The sequence below is a fragment of the Pavona decussata genome, unplaced genomic scaffold (genome assembly GCF_977016875.1).
Source record: "Pavona decussata unplaced genomic scaffold, jaPavDecu1.1 SCAFFOLD_88, whole genome shotgun sequence".
Taxonomy (NCBI): domain Eukaryota; kingdom Metazoa; phylum Cnidaria; class Anthozoa; order Scleractinia; family Agariciidae; genus Pavona; species Pavona decussata.
This window is the reverse complement of record NW_028145505.1, coordinates 544,483-560,883: the sequence shown is the minus strand read 5'-3', so window position 1 is coordinate 560,883 and position 16,401 is coordinate 544,483. Positions and strand designations below refer to the sequence as shown.

General features: G+C 38.3%; 2 protein-coding genes across 3 annotated transcripts; one reads left to right on the top strand and one right to left on the bottom strand.

Moving 5' to 3' along the window:
- Positions 1-581: 581 nt before the first annotated feature.
- Positions 582-11,520, bottom strand: LOC146474570 (sperm flagellar protein 1-like). 2 transcript variants are annotated; one of them, XR_014866137.1, is made up of 9 exons: positions 11,382-11,520; positions 9,966-10,076; positions 9,333-9,442; positions 8,649-8,781; positions 7,792-7,862; positions 6,774-6,946; positions 4,926-5,046; positions 817-2,380; positions 582-776 (listed from the first exon to the last, which is right to left on the bottom strand). XR_014866137.1 is itself a non-coding variant. In XM_085116894.1 (8 exons), the coding sequence occupies exons 1-8, from the start codon at positions 11,518-11,520 to the stop codon at positions 2,135-2,137; spliced, it is 1,104 nt and encodes a 367-aa protein (XP_084973020.1). In that variant the 3' UTR covers positions 582-2,134. The 2 variants fall into 2 exon arrangements, 1 of the variants encoding a protein (XP_084973020.1); XM_085116894.1 differs by having other exon boundaries at positions 582-2,380.
- Positions 11,521-11,642: 122 nt separating this feature from the next.
- On the top strand, positions 11,643-15,363 carry LOC146474569 (mitochondrial nicotinamide adenine dinucleotide transporter SLC25A51-like). Its single transcript, XM_085116895.1, has one exon. The coding sequence runs from the start codon at positions 11,777-11,779 to the stop codon at positions 12,695-12,697; it is 921 nt and encodes a 306-aa protein (XP_084973021.1). The 5' UTR covers positions 11,643-11,776; the 3' UTR covers positions 12,698-15,363.
- Positions 15,364-16,401: the final 1,038 nt, after the last annotated feature.

Here is a 16,401-nt window from a genome sequence, read left to right as displayed (position 1 = left end):
AAAGATCAGCTAAGATTTTCGGAAAGGAAATAAAACCTAGTCATTTCGAAAAGACTCCGGGCAAGTTCCCCAAGAATTACCGAACAGGTAAAAATATTATAGCCCGGCCTAAAATGAACCTACAGAGCTTTAAAGGCACTCCAGACCAGATAGCGTAAAATAGCGTTTCAAAGGATCCGAGAGAAACTGTCGTTGGGTGCCCCGGTAGAGTGTCCTTGCGTTGGAACCTCAAACGTCAAACGGGACGGCAGGATTGGACTTTTAGAGGTTGGCGGTTTTCGGGAAACGAGGAAAAACCTCTCAAGGTCCCTATTAAGCACCAAGTTAACGGCAAACGTACGTTGCCGTTTTTGTTTTCTTGAAAAAAAATAAAAAAAAAATAATAAAAAAACGAGTACATAGATGGGAATAGTCCCATAGTCCAAAATAATTCTTGCCTTTGATGCCAACGCAAAGCTACTCAATTTTTCTAAGAAACTCAAATCTGCGTGCGGCAAATGTAGGATAAGCCGTATGCCGTTCACCATCAACGTAACTTAACCGGTATTATATCGAACCGTAAAAAAGTAGCGTACATGCACTCAAATTGAAATCTCCACTGCTATATTTGTACCTTTAAACAATTACATCCAGCTAAATAACATGTACAAAAACCAATTTACAAAGCTAGAAAAAGAAAATGAATTGACATGACACAGCTAATTAATTTTGGACGGAGCTAAAGGACTCCACCGTTTTGTATTTACATTTTGCGAGTTACATACATGTCTTGATACCTGGTATTGATAAGTTTCGTTCAGGATCTATCGCATGAACACTGCAATATATATAACATACCCTGGGTGCCTGAGATCATATTTTTCGCGCGCGAGAGAGAGAGAATTGCGGCGAAGCCGCGGCAAAGAGGCGCGAAGCGCCGAGAGAAGCACCCGTCTCTCGCCTCTCTAGATCTATAACCACCGATGCAGTTACTTGCTCATTTTTATTTTTAAGACAACGAGCCTCTGGAACCAGGGTATATAAAGCATGCCTAGTTCCTAAACTCGTGATATATATGATGATTCTAATGTTAGACTTGCCACGAGTCGATTTTAAGACGCTAATCACGAGTGAGGAAAGACGGAGTCGCGAGACGAGCGACGAAATCAATTTGCCCCTGACAGAATTCTACGAAGAGACAATTTTAAAAAAGCTGGTTCTACTTTGTGTAACTAAGGATGGGAATTAAAATCAAATCTCATCCGGTAGTTATTTCTTGTGGTAAGCTGTACATCGAGTTTTGAAGATAAAATCTTAAGCGTGGCTTTGCTACTATACAGTACCATTCATTGAACATTACAGAGCGGTTTTACATACGAGTAAGTAAACAACTGCCTTAACTGTAGCTATTGAGCACCAACTTCCTCTGCTACTGATTTTGTTATGCTGCAGATTGCCAGGAATCAGGCTTCTCAGATTTTGAGCTTTTCGATTATATACTGATGATATTATTGTTTATTATATAGACACGAGTGTTTACTAGAAAATATACCACTCATAAAATTCATACGAAACTACATCCGGGACTCGAGTGGCACATTTTCCATATCCTCATCTGTCAGGATATTGATAACATCATTTCCCGCTTTTTCACGGTTGTTTATGCAAACAATTAGTAAAAAAAAAAAAACAACAAAAAATTGCGAGCAATAGATTTGTCTATATAATAAAAAGAAAAATAACACGGTGGCTTGAATTTCTCGTGTTAAAAACAATACTTTGCCCACTCAATACGCTCGTACGTAAAATATTGTTTTCATCACTCAAAAATATATCTCATATCTTCACAAGCCGTGTAATATCCTCTATGTAACTCCCGGTTGGTAGTCCGCGCTTAAACGTTTGAATAATAATATGCGGATGATATCATTAGCACGAAACATTTGAAACATTTGCACGGTCATGTAATATCCTCTATGCAACTCCCGGTTGGTAGTCCGCGCTTAAACGTTTGAATAATAATATGCGGATGATATCATTAGCACGAAACATTTGAAACATTTGCACGGTCATGCGGGTATTATCCTCAACGTATGACTGTAAACATTTACACTCGGCGCTAGAGTGAATGAACTTAAATCTACACGTTCACTGTCTAATGTTCTTGGAGCTGTTGTGAGTTGTATGAAGTATGATGTACGGGTGGAAGTGGATTCTGGTGATGCATCTGCATGGCCGGAAGTGACGTATCCATAGCAGGGGGATGCGGAGGGTGTTGCTGAGGGGGTAAATGCCGAGGGGGTGGTTGTGTCGCTTGTTGAAGTCTTTTAGCTAAGTCATCTATTCTTAAGTCCTTTATGTGCAGTAGGTGCTCGAGTCTTCGGATTTTGACATTTAAAATCTGCAAAAAAAAAAAAAAAAAAATGTTAGATAAAAAGTACGTACTATATTGAATGTTAACAACAACAAACAACTTTATTGCAACACACTACATGTAGCGTGGCTAATCGAAGCGCGGGAAGAACAAAAAAAAATACAAATAAATAAAATTGTAACTAAATTAACACACTAGCTGGAAAAAAGAAACAAGTAAAAGATAAACTTATATTAAGAATTATGGAAGGATATAAAAATCAGATCATGTAACTGACATAGTAAAAACTGGTAAAGTTAAGGAAAAAGAGAAAAAAACAAAACAGCACTATAGTTATTACAATTGACAATTTGAGTGATCTCAAGACAGTCATCATGAGAATTTCCATGAGCCTTGATTTAAGTTTTTTGAAAAGTAAATTTAGGCAAATCCCGGAATTCTAAGGGTGATGAGTTCCAGACCAATGGTTCAATTCTCAGGAATTAATTTTTCACTTTCTCAAGATTGGAATGGTCAATGTAGAAATTATCATTAGTAGAATTATCATTGGAAGATGTGACATGAAATAGACAGCAAGGCGTATCTTGGGTCAGACTAATGCCACAAGCCGTCTTCTCTCTTCCACGAATACGGACTTTGCGTAATATAGGAGTTTGCATGGCGTTAAAATTCGATCAAAAATTAAACAACAATATTACCTTGAAGGCCTACAAAAATTACAATTAAGTCTGAAAAAGCTCCCTTGGTGTGTTTTGCTTAACCCCTCCAGGGTAAGTGCAGTTTTGTACCAGCCAGACGTAAATGGCGTAACAAGTAACGTCTCTGGCTGGCACAAAACTGCACTTACCCGGGAAGGGGTGTGTGCAGTTTGTTGCGAGACAAAAGTTCCACGTGAACTCCCCCGGTCAGATAAATTTTTGTACTTGTGCCTAGGTTTGACCGTGAGTTTGTCATGACATTCAAGCGATACGGCCAGTCCGCGAAAAAAAAAAAAAAAATGGCGCCCGATTTGAATTCAACTTGTTTTCAACGAAGGCCTGTATCTCAATAAATGAACTTCTCCAAGAATGAGTTGCTCAGGAAGAACCGCGCATCACCCTTCTTGGCATATGGTAACGCAGGTAAGCGTGTCTTTAATTTTCAAGCGAATTTTAGCGAGAGCGAGATTTTGGAAGTGCTTTCCTCCCGGGGGGGGGGGGGGGGGGGTACTTGGGTTAAGTTTTGCTGGGTATGTGCCGCTAGCCTCTCAGAGCCCCTGCCCCATTATAGTCTATTTTGTGGCCAGTTATAGACCCCATCTTAGTCACTTTTTGGGAAAATGTAATTTTCGCGATCCCAAGTAAGTCACTTTCTATTTATGCATCTACTTTCAAGAACGGAATGTAATGCGAGGTGATTGTTACATTTAATAAACAACAACTTTCTGAAATTTTTAACCGAGACCATTTTGAATCCCTATTTAATAGAATTTTCTCACCCCAAAAATCCGAAAATGTGCGACCCCATTCTAGTAACTCTATTGAAAATGCAACCCCATTCTAGTCAATCCAGTCGTGAAAATGCGACCCCATCTAGCGGCACATCCCCATTAGCCTCTTATAAGGAAGTAACCCCCCGGGGCTTTCCTCAAATGACCGATCGAATTACATCAGGGGCACCCAACGACAGTTTTCTCTCAGATCCATTGAAACGCTATTTTAAGCTATCTGGAGTGCCTTTAAAGCTCTATAGGTTCATTTTAGTCCGTGCTATACTATTTTTATCTGTTCGGTCATTCTAGGGGAACTTGAATCTTTTCGAAATTACCAGGGCATCTTTGTCCATTTCCCGAAAACCTTAGGTCTTATTTCTTTTCCGAAAATCTTAGCTGACCTTTTCTAACATTTTTATCAATTCGAAAACACTAGGCCTTAAATTTCCCATATCGCGAAAGTTCGAGGTGAAAATTTCGTTGAGAAATTGTAGGGGATTAAGGGCCTCCCGAAAAGATAATTTACCGAAACAATCCGTCGGGTGCCCCTGTTACATTCAAATTCGACTTCAAGTTTTTCAACCTTGTCATTTTAGCATAATACAGTGATGCACGTTCAACAGCCACTGAGAGATAAACCGCTCAAAACGGCGTTTGGAAGCACTGAGAAGCATTGGAAACAAAGCAAAACACACCAGGTGAGCTTTTTCAGACTTTCTTCTAACTTTTGCATGTTTTCGAGGGAGTAACCATGACGCCATAGAAACTTTTATATTTATACGTTTTGGTGAGCTGTGGGCATATTTGTACTAAGTGAGCGAATAACTTTATCCACCGGATAAGTTGCTATCCAGCAGATAAAATGTACTCCAACCATAAGCTTTTGGCAAGTTTTTCACACAATCTCATACTTAATAGACAAATGCTTTTACTTTATACACAAATTATTGGGCTATAGGGAAATTCTGGGACATGTTTTATCTGCCGTTGCATAGTGACCTATCCAGTGGATAAAATTATACGCTCTTTGAACAACTGGGACCACACTATCACAACTAACTTGAAGAAATAGTTTTACTGGGCAACCAAATGAAAACTTGCCTGTATAGTTTCCTGGGAGGCAAGAAGTGCTTGCTCCTTTTCCTCCAGTAACAATCTTGTATTTTGAGAATCCGCAGTCGTATTATTTACATCTTGGTACGACTGAGAGCGAGGAACTTTCCTGCAGCCAAAATGATAAATAAACACGTTTAACCCTTTAACTCTTTATATCAGGGCACAAATTCTCATCTCTTGTCCCTACACTTTCCTTATAAATGCACTGGGGAGAAGTTATTAAAATATCAAGAAAATTCACCTTTGGCGATCATGGGCCAGTTATTTAAACAGAGTCTAACTTAGGCCGTGGCTTTAAAGCCAATCAGTGGGCCTCCAAATCTCTAAGTATAAGTGTATATTTTAAATAGATAAATAGTTTTCTAGTCTGAGATGCAAGCCTTCTTGTTACCGTCAGCAGCAGACAATGTTTAGATATGATTGGTGGCAAAATTGAAAATGGCTTCGAACGTGGTTTTGTTACAGTGTATTTATACTCCGTCTAAACTGTCTTTCAATAACTGACCCCATGTCTTTAATTCTGATGACCTCGGAGGCTGAAAAAGCATTGATATTACAATGAGAAATTTATTGCTGATCACCTGGCTTACATGTGTTTAAATAAAAGGCTAATTACAACTCTGAACTCAGATTTGTCAACTGTACCTAGTCATGTACCGTTATGGGACTCCTTGGTGAACTATATATGAAGTCAACTGTTCAAGGCATGGTTTAATGACATCCAGACATAATATAATTACTGTAATAGCCTATGTGTAGCCATACCCACCCCCTTATAAAGCAGGATCTCCTGATATGTGCTACGCAATATGAACATTTAACACACTGATGCACAAAATAACAGGCTAGAACTAAAACAACAACAACAACAACAAAATCTCCAATTCTTTAGTTTCAAGACTCTGACTCTTTGCACAGTTGCTTTGCAACTTCATAACCATGCTATTAAAATATTCTAAGGGAAGTGGTCATTTATAAACTACTATAATCAAACAGGACCCACACAATTTAGATGGTGGTCTCTGCCTGCAGCTCCCCCCCCCCCCCTCCCTTTACGCATAACCAGCCCTCTATTAGTCTACAGAACAGTACAGGTGACAGCAAGATTCAAACCTCATATTTCTTGTTCATCTAGCAATGCTGACTCTTGCTAGCCTACCTGTAGTGACCTATGGCTACACACGGCTTACTTTTGCTAGTTCAGAATATTTGTGTTAACTTCAATCAAATTTTAAAGCCAATAAAATTTTGTCGGTAAGAAATTTTGGAAAAAAAATTGTTGATGAGATAACTGGTGTCTTCGACAACCCACCTACCCCAGACAACGTGGGTCCTCTTCTAACACACTTGTTACGATCAAATCCCTTTTGTGACTTCCCAGAAGTTTGGGATACCAAACACCTGACAACATGGCATTGATCGCTGGTGTGCATGAACTTCCATAGAATGAGCTATTTGTAGCTTACGGTCACATGGTACAAAATCCACCATGCTAAGGACACAAGCTGTGCACTGGGTCATCCAAAACAAAGCGACTTCATCTAGCCAAATTTGAATTTTCTCTTGTTTTGGATGTCCCAGTGTATAGCTTGCATCCCAGCATGATGGATTTTGTACCATGTGACCACAAGATGCAAAGGGCCCAAAAAAATTTCCAACAAGTGACTGATTACACCATTGAAAATGTTTGTGCAGGACAATTCAGTTATAATACAAAAAGCAAGGAAAGGACTCACATATTTACCAGTGTTACACTATATTTGTTTAAGATGAGAATTGTCTGGAATCACTTGAGGTGTTATCACTAGCTTATGGCTGCCTCATGAGACTTACCCTTTCCCTTGATGGACAGGTGCGAGTTTTGACTTCTCTCCCAGTGGACCACCATAGACCCCACCCTTCCCCTCTTTGCCTTTTGGCCTAGTGTAAGCCCCTCTTGGGCTATCAACACTTGGCTTGTCCATGGGACGTGTTTGGTAAGGGATTGATCCTTGAGGACCTCCTATCTGCTTGTGGAGAGAAACAATTTTAAGGATATACCGTACATGCATTAGTGAAAAATGATAATTATTAAAAACTGAATCATTGTATAATGCAATTCGAGGGATTTGATTGGCTGAGCAGCCATGGTATATGAGCCATTATACCATGGCCAAGATATGGTGGCCATTAAATTGTCTGCTGGTTCTTCTCTCACAGCGATATCAGTATAGATCTAGCAATATTTCTTGATTGTTTTTAATAAAACAATTATTCCACTTGCGCTTGTTGGATATGAGATGATTATAGCCAACTCGGCGCTACAAGCCTTGTGGCTTAATCTATCATCTCATATCCAACGCGCGCTCGTGGAATAATTGTTAATGATAAACTTATTAAAGACTGTTGTTGAAGAAAATACAGTGTAACTTAATAGCGTATCATGTAACTCCCTCATGGAAGGTAATTATAACAATCCTAGGCCAGGGAGGGGGCCTTAAAATGCAAAGTTTTTAAAGGAAAGTATCTCAATCTTAGGTAGAATTTCCAGTGGGGAAGGAGGAAGAGGAGGAGGAGGGGAGAAGGGGGGGGGGGGGGGGGGCTCTGTCTGTACATGCTAAACAGCATAAGCAAGACAGTACCATCTCAGTCGAACTTGTCTCTGTAAATCCCATCATTTGTTGCAAAATACAATATATTTCAATGTTTCAAGAAGAATATAACATTTTTTTTGGAAAAGGTTAGTGTCAAACAATAATTATTGTTTGGAAAATTAAGAAGACAGTTGAAATGTCAATAGTTACTAAATAATTTAGTAACTACTGACTTATTATTGATTTCATTGTAAAATGGTGTATTCTGACATACTCACATCGTTCACCACAGGATTTGGCTGTTGTCCATAGCCAGCATTAAATGCATATCCATAGTTATTCTCTGGACCTGAGAAATCAGAAAAATAACAGTTAATTAAAATGTGACTAAATGCAATTTAGGCTAAGTTAGACTCAAGATAGTGCTAATGCGAGCAATTTTCATTTGAATTATTTGGGGTGGCTTCACAGGGGCTGTCAGGAATTTACAGCTCCCCTGTTGAGTTCAGGTCAATTAGTTCATGTTGCTTCACGTTGTACACGCTTGCAAAGTTGCTGCTCCCTCACCCTTCCTTTCCATTGGTAAGTGCCTCGGTGGATGCCACACTCATGGTTGCCATGGTTACCCACTGCACTTGAATGCAGTTCTTGGCTCCACCAACCTCACAGGCACCTCCCCCATGCTCATCCATTGTTGATGAGTTTAACGTACAGTGTGCATGTATGTTCATCATTTGGAAATTGCTTACCCCACAGTGAATGTAACAAGAATGAAATAAGCCTGCGTGGCAAGCGTTTCTGTTCTGGTTTTGTGTGCATGGCAACGCTTGCCATGCAGGCTAGAATGAAAGGGATCAAATCTGCCAATGAGCATGTTGACCTTTTGACCTCACTGAGCCAGACATCTCTGTCATCTCTGCCAACAATTGACAAAAAAACAAAACAACGCCCCCCCCCCCCCCAAAAAAAAAAAAATTATTGACAACAGTGGAAATGGTTGGTACGTAGAGCTCATTTTTACATTAGAAGGAACAGTAAGGATACAAAAAAAAACTAACTCTGTCAGTATTTTGCGACCTCAAAAGGCACTGTGTAAATAAGAGCTGATGACCAGCAAATTTAAGCTCGCACTTACCAAGATACCCCTGACCATCATCATATAAGTATGGTTCGTGGTCAGAGATGGGGCCATTGGGAAAGAACTCATCATACACCTGTTGCTGTTTCCGTAAGCTGTCAGCCTTCCTCTTTGCAATGTACTTCTCAATCTAAGATGAAAAAAAAAACACAATTGTCATACTTCCAAAATACTGCAAATGTATGGATCAACGTGCAGCTTTTCCAAGCAACATCCAAAGTACCCAATGTTGCTGTAAGAGAAAAAATATTAAAATTAATTGTAAAAGAAAAATGTAAAATTTTTCCTTTTAATTAAGTGTCTATCCGACATTGAATGTCACATGTTGCAATGCTTAAAAGTACAATAATAATTGTACTGCACCCTGCCAAGTGCGGCATGCTCTGTCAGATACAGTGCATGTAAGACACATGATAATATAAATTAAAACTGCGTAGCGTCTTGTTCATTATATATTAAAAGGTTTTGGTATACTATAAGGTTATTAAGTTCAGTTGATACTTGGTGAATATCAACCGACCAACCTTGGTGAATATCAACCGAACTTAATAGTATATTAATAGTATACCAAAACCTTTTATACATGTAAGACACAAACAGACAGGTGCACATGATACTAAGAAAGGTTAGTGATGCCACCTTTTATTCTGCACACATCATATTATGTTCCATTTAACTCACTTTCATCCTGAGATTTGCCAACACAATCTCTATCACTCCAGCTTTGCAGTCAACTATATCCTTAACTGTTGATTTTGGAACAGTGTAGCTTATCTTTGTAAAGACCTTTCCTGAAAGAGAAAGCCATAATGTACAATTTACTAACTGTGCAACAGCTTTGCAACATTACATTAATACAGGTATTTCACTGAGAGGGGTGGGAGGGGAAATGTAAGCCCATTTAGCTACATGTACATGTATGTGAATATGTCACTGTGATTAGGTAGTGTAATTCCAAACAATATTGTCTGGAATAGGGGCAACTGCAACTGTACATGCTATAATTGTATACTGAGAAATACTTGCCTCTGTAACAATGTTTCTGTTATAACAGCTCAAGAAAACGTTAAAGAGTTAAACATGCACTTGCACCATGTTATAATACATGAAAACATTGTAAAACTCGGAAGGTGAGACTGCGATCCTACATCTTACAACTGACGCTATAACACCTTTCGAGAATAATAAATCACATTGAAACTGCATAAATTATATTAATGCATGCACGCAAAAGAATCTAATACAGTATGACAGTTTCCATAACAATCTTTCTAAGTTTAGCCAGCCCCTTAATATGCATCAATTAAAACTTACTGTTCAGCGTATCCCAGTTTGTTAACTTCTGGGCCTGCGAGCTTGCAGAGGAATAGTTGTGGAGCTCCACCATTTTGGGAAGGAAGTGTGCAACAATTTCTGCTACAAGAACTGGAGAAGAATTTTGTGTTAATAACGAATACTGGTTGTCTTGAAACTTTTTAAGTTTCATCTCCCCGCATTATATAACATTATAAATCTCTTGCTGTTAATTAACTATGTACATGAGTATGTGAGTATTTTAAAAATTTACCAACTTGCTGCTAAACATTACCATTAACTGTGTTACAAAACAAAACTAAAATTTAACAATGAGCGTACTTTAAGTGCGCTCATTGTAAGTTTATGGATTCTGATCAATAACCTTCAATTCCTGAGAAATTGAATATATCAGAATGAATTTAGACTTCTATCATAGAGCTTGTATTGGATTGCTGACTCAACACAGTCAAACTCATCTGAATAGCTCTGCATGACGTTATTTGCCTACATTCACGGGGCCGTGACGTAACTTAGCAAGGAGCTACTGACTAATTTATGGTCAGCAAATACAATGAAGATGATGTGCTACTTGGAGTTGGAAATTAACTCTGTCATTAAATCATTAACATCATCACCATCATCATGATCATGGCTCTTTGTGCCGGTCAAGGGGCCCGTTTCTCGAAAGTCCCAATAATTAACGGGCCTGGAAAGCTGTTGTTGTTGATGTTCAAGATCGAGGTTTCAATAGTTTTGCAGATAATATGATAAAACTATCAGTTAGCAAAACAAAATGGACTGGATTGTGAGCTAGGACCCACGTTTTTATTCTTTACATTTTGGGTTGAATATTTGATTTTGGACCCAAAAAGTTCCCGGGGTCTTTGAGAAAGGGACCCAAGGCACATAAAAATGTCACTAAAATTTAAACCAAAAGGCTCATTTTGTGTCCAGCGACCGTTCCTCATTGAGGATCCTTCTCTATGCTTAAAGACTTCCCTGGTCCAGTGTCAGATTTTATTGTTTGACCATGCAGGTAATAAAGACGATCAATATTCTCTGTACAGCTGTAATGTGGGGAAAAATTTCATAGGCCACAAATAATAAAAATTATAATGTTGTTTTACAGTGTATGTACTTACATAAATGTTTTGTTTATATTTTAGCATATTTTTGGAAACATTTTATGACAGTTTAAACTCGGGAATACTATGTATCAGCTATTCTCCCAAGAATCACATAATAATTCATTCACAAGTTATCAGTATTATTGAGATAATGATCGTTGTTTCATGGTCGTACAGTGTATCCTGTCGCAAGCTTGAAATTATCTTCCAACCGTTTTTGACAGCTTATATTCGGCATTACAACTTCTTAGTAGTTAAGAAGTGATCTCTGCAAGACGAGGAATGTTTATCAAAGCTTTATACATACCTCCATCGCTGAAATCTCTCCAAATGTTTCGCTTGGGCCTTGATAAATTGATTTCATCGATCCAAGTGTACAGTTCTTGAAGACCATCTTCATCTAAGCTGGTTATAAGCTGATTTGGCGAGGACAGTCCCTCAGACATTACGCTAAAATCAGTTCAAGCCTCAACTTGACCTTTTGTAAATCGTTTTGCGAGCCATATCATCGACAATTGCCCTCTAAAATCGCGTAAATCTAGTTTTGTCAGACCGCCATATTGTTTTACAAGAAAACTGTTGTCATGACGTCAAAACAGCACAGCAAAGCCTCATGGGATTAGTTGATAGGGGAGAATCCAATATGGCGGCCACATTGGCCGAGTAGGTTGCAGCATTCTTGCACACAAAATCGTCCCTACTATGGCTATAAATTCGGTACAGTCTAAAGAAAAGTTTTCTCCTGAATCAGGACAAAGCGATGAGCGCGACTGGCCTGATTTTGTTTGTGGTGCTGGGGCAGCGGCTGTGAATATACTTGTAACGTTCCCCGCCTACAAGGTGATGTTTCGTCAACAAGTCGAAGGGTTAAAATTTCGCAAGGCTCTTAAGCAAGTCTTAAAGGAAGGAGTATCAAATCTTTACCGTGGTGTTGTTCCTCCGTTGATGCAGAAAGGCACTTCCCTTGCGATTATGTTCGGGTCTTACCACAAGTTTCAAAAGGTGCTTTCGAGGACTTTCACAAATACATCTTCTGCGGTGACCAATGCCTCTGCTGCAATGCTTGCTGGTAGTATGGAAGCAACTTTGACGCCTTTTGAACGCGTACAGACTTTGCTATCTCATCGTGGCCACAATGAAAGGTTCACGAATACATTTCACGCTTTTAAGGTGTTAGGAAAGCAGTTTGGATTTCGCGAGTATTACCGTGGTCTAACCCCAATACTCATGAGGAATGGACCTTCTAATGTGCTATTCTTTGGCTTGAGGGGACCTATAAAATCCGCTCTTCCCGAAGCAAGGACTAGCATTGGGGATGCAGCCAATGACTTTGTTAGCGGTGCTGTTCTGGGTGCCTGTCTTAGTACCTTCTTCTTCCCTGTTAACGTCGTTAAAAGTCAAATGCAGAAGCAGTTAGGAGGTGAATTTACAAGTTGCTCTAAGGCTTTTCGTAAGGTCTTTCGAGAGCGTGGAAGGAGAATACGACCATTGTTCTATGGGGTGTCGCTGAACTACACAAGAGCATTGGTATCCTGGGGTATTATCAATTGTACATATGAAATGCTGAAGAAATTACTGAGCTATGACCATTTTTTAAGCAAGAGGGAATATGCAAAAACTTAGGCTGTCATGGAAGAACAGAATCATCATCATATTTCCTACTATTTTTATAAAGGAGGGTATCTAATGAAGCTCCGATCCCTTACTGTTCTCTGATAATGGGTGAATGATTGCAAGTGAATCATGACATGCTTGAATCCTGACAGATCAATGATATGTTTAAGTGTTCTGCCAGTGCATAATGGATTGGAGTCATTGTGACTGTTCCTATCTCAGGAAGTTGTTATTAACACGGTTACCAACAAGACGTGACCCTCCTTCAACAGATAAGTTTACTTTTGGTGGAGGTCAACCAAAAGAAGCTGTTGAAATTGTTTTGAATTCTGACAGGATTTCAAGGCAACTGAGCCAAAAAGTATACTGTACCGTTTTACCCACTGACAGATGGTAAAGCTTTATCAACAAGATGTCATTTAGAGGATAAGATATTTTTTAACAAAGATTTTAAATGTCACTGCACATGAAAATTTTCAAACTTAACAATGGGTGTGATTAAGCGAATTATCAGGTCCAGTGAAAACATAAATATAGTATCCTCTAAATAACACCATTTCTTTTACATGTAGCTTGAACTGGCTCAGAAATCAATTTAAATTAACTTTTTCCTTCCTACGTTTCTTGGTCCAGGTGCCTTGAAATTTGTTGGAATTGAAAATTGTTTCAATGGCTTTTGTTTGATTGATGTCAACAAAACGCAGCTTTATTTGACTCTTTTGAAGGTGGTTGGCTTTGTGTTATTGATAACCACTCTAATTTTACAGAGTTTGGCACTTTTTTACAGGGCTGTCAGTGAAGTTTATATGACAGATTTTTTTTTATTTGTTTGATCAACTGTTTATGTTGTTCTCATATCAAAATCAAATATCAATGTATGGGATTCCTAAATACTCAGATTGGAACAACCGAGAAACAGACAAGCTCTGAGACTAAGCATTTCTGTATTTGGCGTCATGGCCTTACTATTCCCAGCCTCCCATTTTTCCTGGTATTGTTCCCAACCGGAAGGGAAATTTGACACTTTAATACGCCACAAACACTAGGAAGAAAAATTGATAAGGATTTTTTTTTCATATGAGAACAACATTAACATTGGATCAAGCAAATAAAAAATATTGTCATAAACATTGTAAGCTTGAAGGAGGCTGGCTGTGTTAACCCTTAAAGCCCAAACAGTGATCAACATCAAATTTATCCTTGTAGTATCAATGCTTATTGAACCCCTGAGTGAGTGAACAAAGTGCATGGGCACTATTACATGAGACTTTTTTCCCTGCAAGAATTATTTGTAGCATATTGCTGATGAAAGTACTGTGTTGCACTGATAATGCCTGCAAAGAGATGAAGTGTTGAACATTTTTTTCTGCAGTTCATATACAATGTTTCCTTCAAAAGACAGTTGTGTAGATGCGGAGTTAACATGTACAATAGGCCATTTTCATGATGGTGTCATTTGACTACAACTACCAGAATTCATTTGTTTTTCCTTTTCAAATTCAAATTTTGTAATCCCAGTGGAGACCAAAGAACAATAGCTCTAATTAGCAGGAGAAAACAAAAACCAGAAGGATTCTGGTAGTTGTAGACAAATGACGCCATCATGAAAATGTCCTATTTTATCCACAACTTGCCTTGTAATGGCATTGCATTGCAATTTACAGGAAAAATTGCCTCATACATAATGGCATCTTAGGTGCTCGAGGCTTGCCAAAAGGAGAATAATGTTAACCAAGGCAACAGAATTTTATCTTCATTGATTGCTCATTTATTAACTGACATTTATGTATAAGATTACAATCAATGATTATTTTGATTCCATTTGTTGGTCAAGATGGCTTTTATGAGTTTTGTACTTTCCCTCGACCACATGTAAATGTGTTATTTACCTGTGAATTTAAGCAGTTGTTTATTCTAAATTGACCAGTGCCAATAAAATGGTGAATGCTAATCTAGAAATGGGATACTCTGACAGTCAATAGCCCCATCCACACTAAATGTGTTATTTTTCATTCAAATACATGTACTCATACTTTGTTTGCCTACCATCAACACTAAAATGATTGAAAATGCTTAAGGAAATAGAGACTTTTGAAAACCCTTCAAAGACTGTTGAAAATGGTACCAACAGTGATCAGCATCAAATTTCTCCTTGTAATGTTAATGCTAATTCAACCCCTGAGGTCATGAGAATTGAGGATATGATCATCCAAGGTGAATGTTCTTGATATTTTAATAACTTCTCCCCAGTAGTTTTATAAGAAAAGTATGGGGGCAAGATAGGAGAATTTCGTCTTTGATATAAGGGGTTAAAGGGTTAGGCAGAGTAGCCAGTCAACTGTGAATGGAAGAAAGTCTCTTGTTCCTGTTGACTTTCTGGTCCTTTTCAAATCTAAGTAGCCCTCTGTCTTCACTGTAGTTGTCAGCCATAATAGCAAGCTGATGGCTGCAAAGGACAGCCCTGTTTTATGTACAAATCTCCTTTTCTATAGTCAGAACATACAGTACTGGTCAAATGCAAGTTGGCAGTCTTGACTGAGGAAGCTAGATTCTCGATCCTCAATCTTTGATGACTTTAAGATAAGTCTACCGTCCTCTTCAGTCATTGCTTACAAATACTCATTTTATGCGATGATGTATGAGATTGAATTAAAATTCATTATTGTAAAAATTCAGCTGTTGCCAGGAGTGTTAAAATCCTTAATTCGTTGGTGGTTGTCATTTCATTCTCTTGTCCATTGTCTAGGACCAGGTAAATTACCTCAGGTCACTAGAAACTGAGGCTGCTTTCATAAGCGAAAGCAAGACCAAAGATCAAGAAATATTGTATTGAAGGGGGGGGGCTCTTTATTGTATGGAAACCCGGAGTCAATGACTGGAAATTCAAAAATTCAGGGCAACGTTCTCAAAAGAATTTAGTCAAAAGAATGCTGTTGCTGTTGTTTGTGATGAGGTGCATACTACTGCTCATTGGTAAGAACATTCATTTAATAATTTTTTTTTTTACCTGAGAGGCGAAGAGAAGCGTGAGACAAAATATTACGACTCCCCTTCTTAAAAACCTTTTTACTCAAGGATACTCCTTATGTCTAAAACCTGACATAATCACTACAACAAGGAATTTTTTCCTTTCTTTGTATATGGACAAGATTGACGTAGCAAGCCTTGCAGGAGAAAGACTTCAGATTTAACGTTAAAATGTTACATTACTGAAAGATTTTCTTAAATATCACAGAGTTGCAAATAACAGTTGTTCATCGGACAATGTCCAACTGAATTTTTCCATTGTCCAAGGAAATCCTGCCTGCGATACCTGCAGATAAAATACAAGTGACTACAGTCTTAAAGCTTATGACTAATTGCAAAGATTGCTGACAGCTCTTCTGGTTTGTCCGACTAAACATGGCTGTTTGAATGCTTTATTTCATTTCAAGTACGTTAGCTTGCATGATTGGCCTAAAAAAAACTAAGGCCATGCCAACTGAAAATACTGACAATGAAATTTTAAACTTGTAAGATGAAATGTTAGATGCACCAACTAATCAATAGCGCATGCTGTTTGAGATAATAAACAATTACTGGATGCGTAGTTACTAAAACAAGGAATGACCTAAAATGATCTAAAATGACCTAAAATGATCTAAAATGAATCTAAAATGATCTAAAATGACCTAAAATTATCTAAAATGGTATTATTTTTTTAAATTTATAAC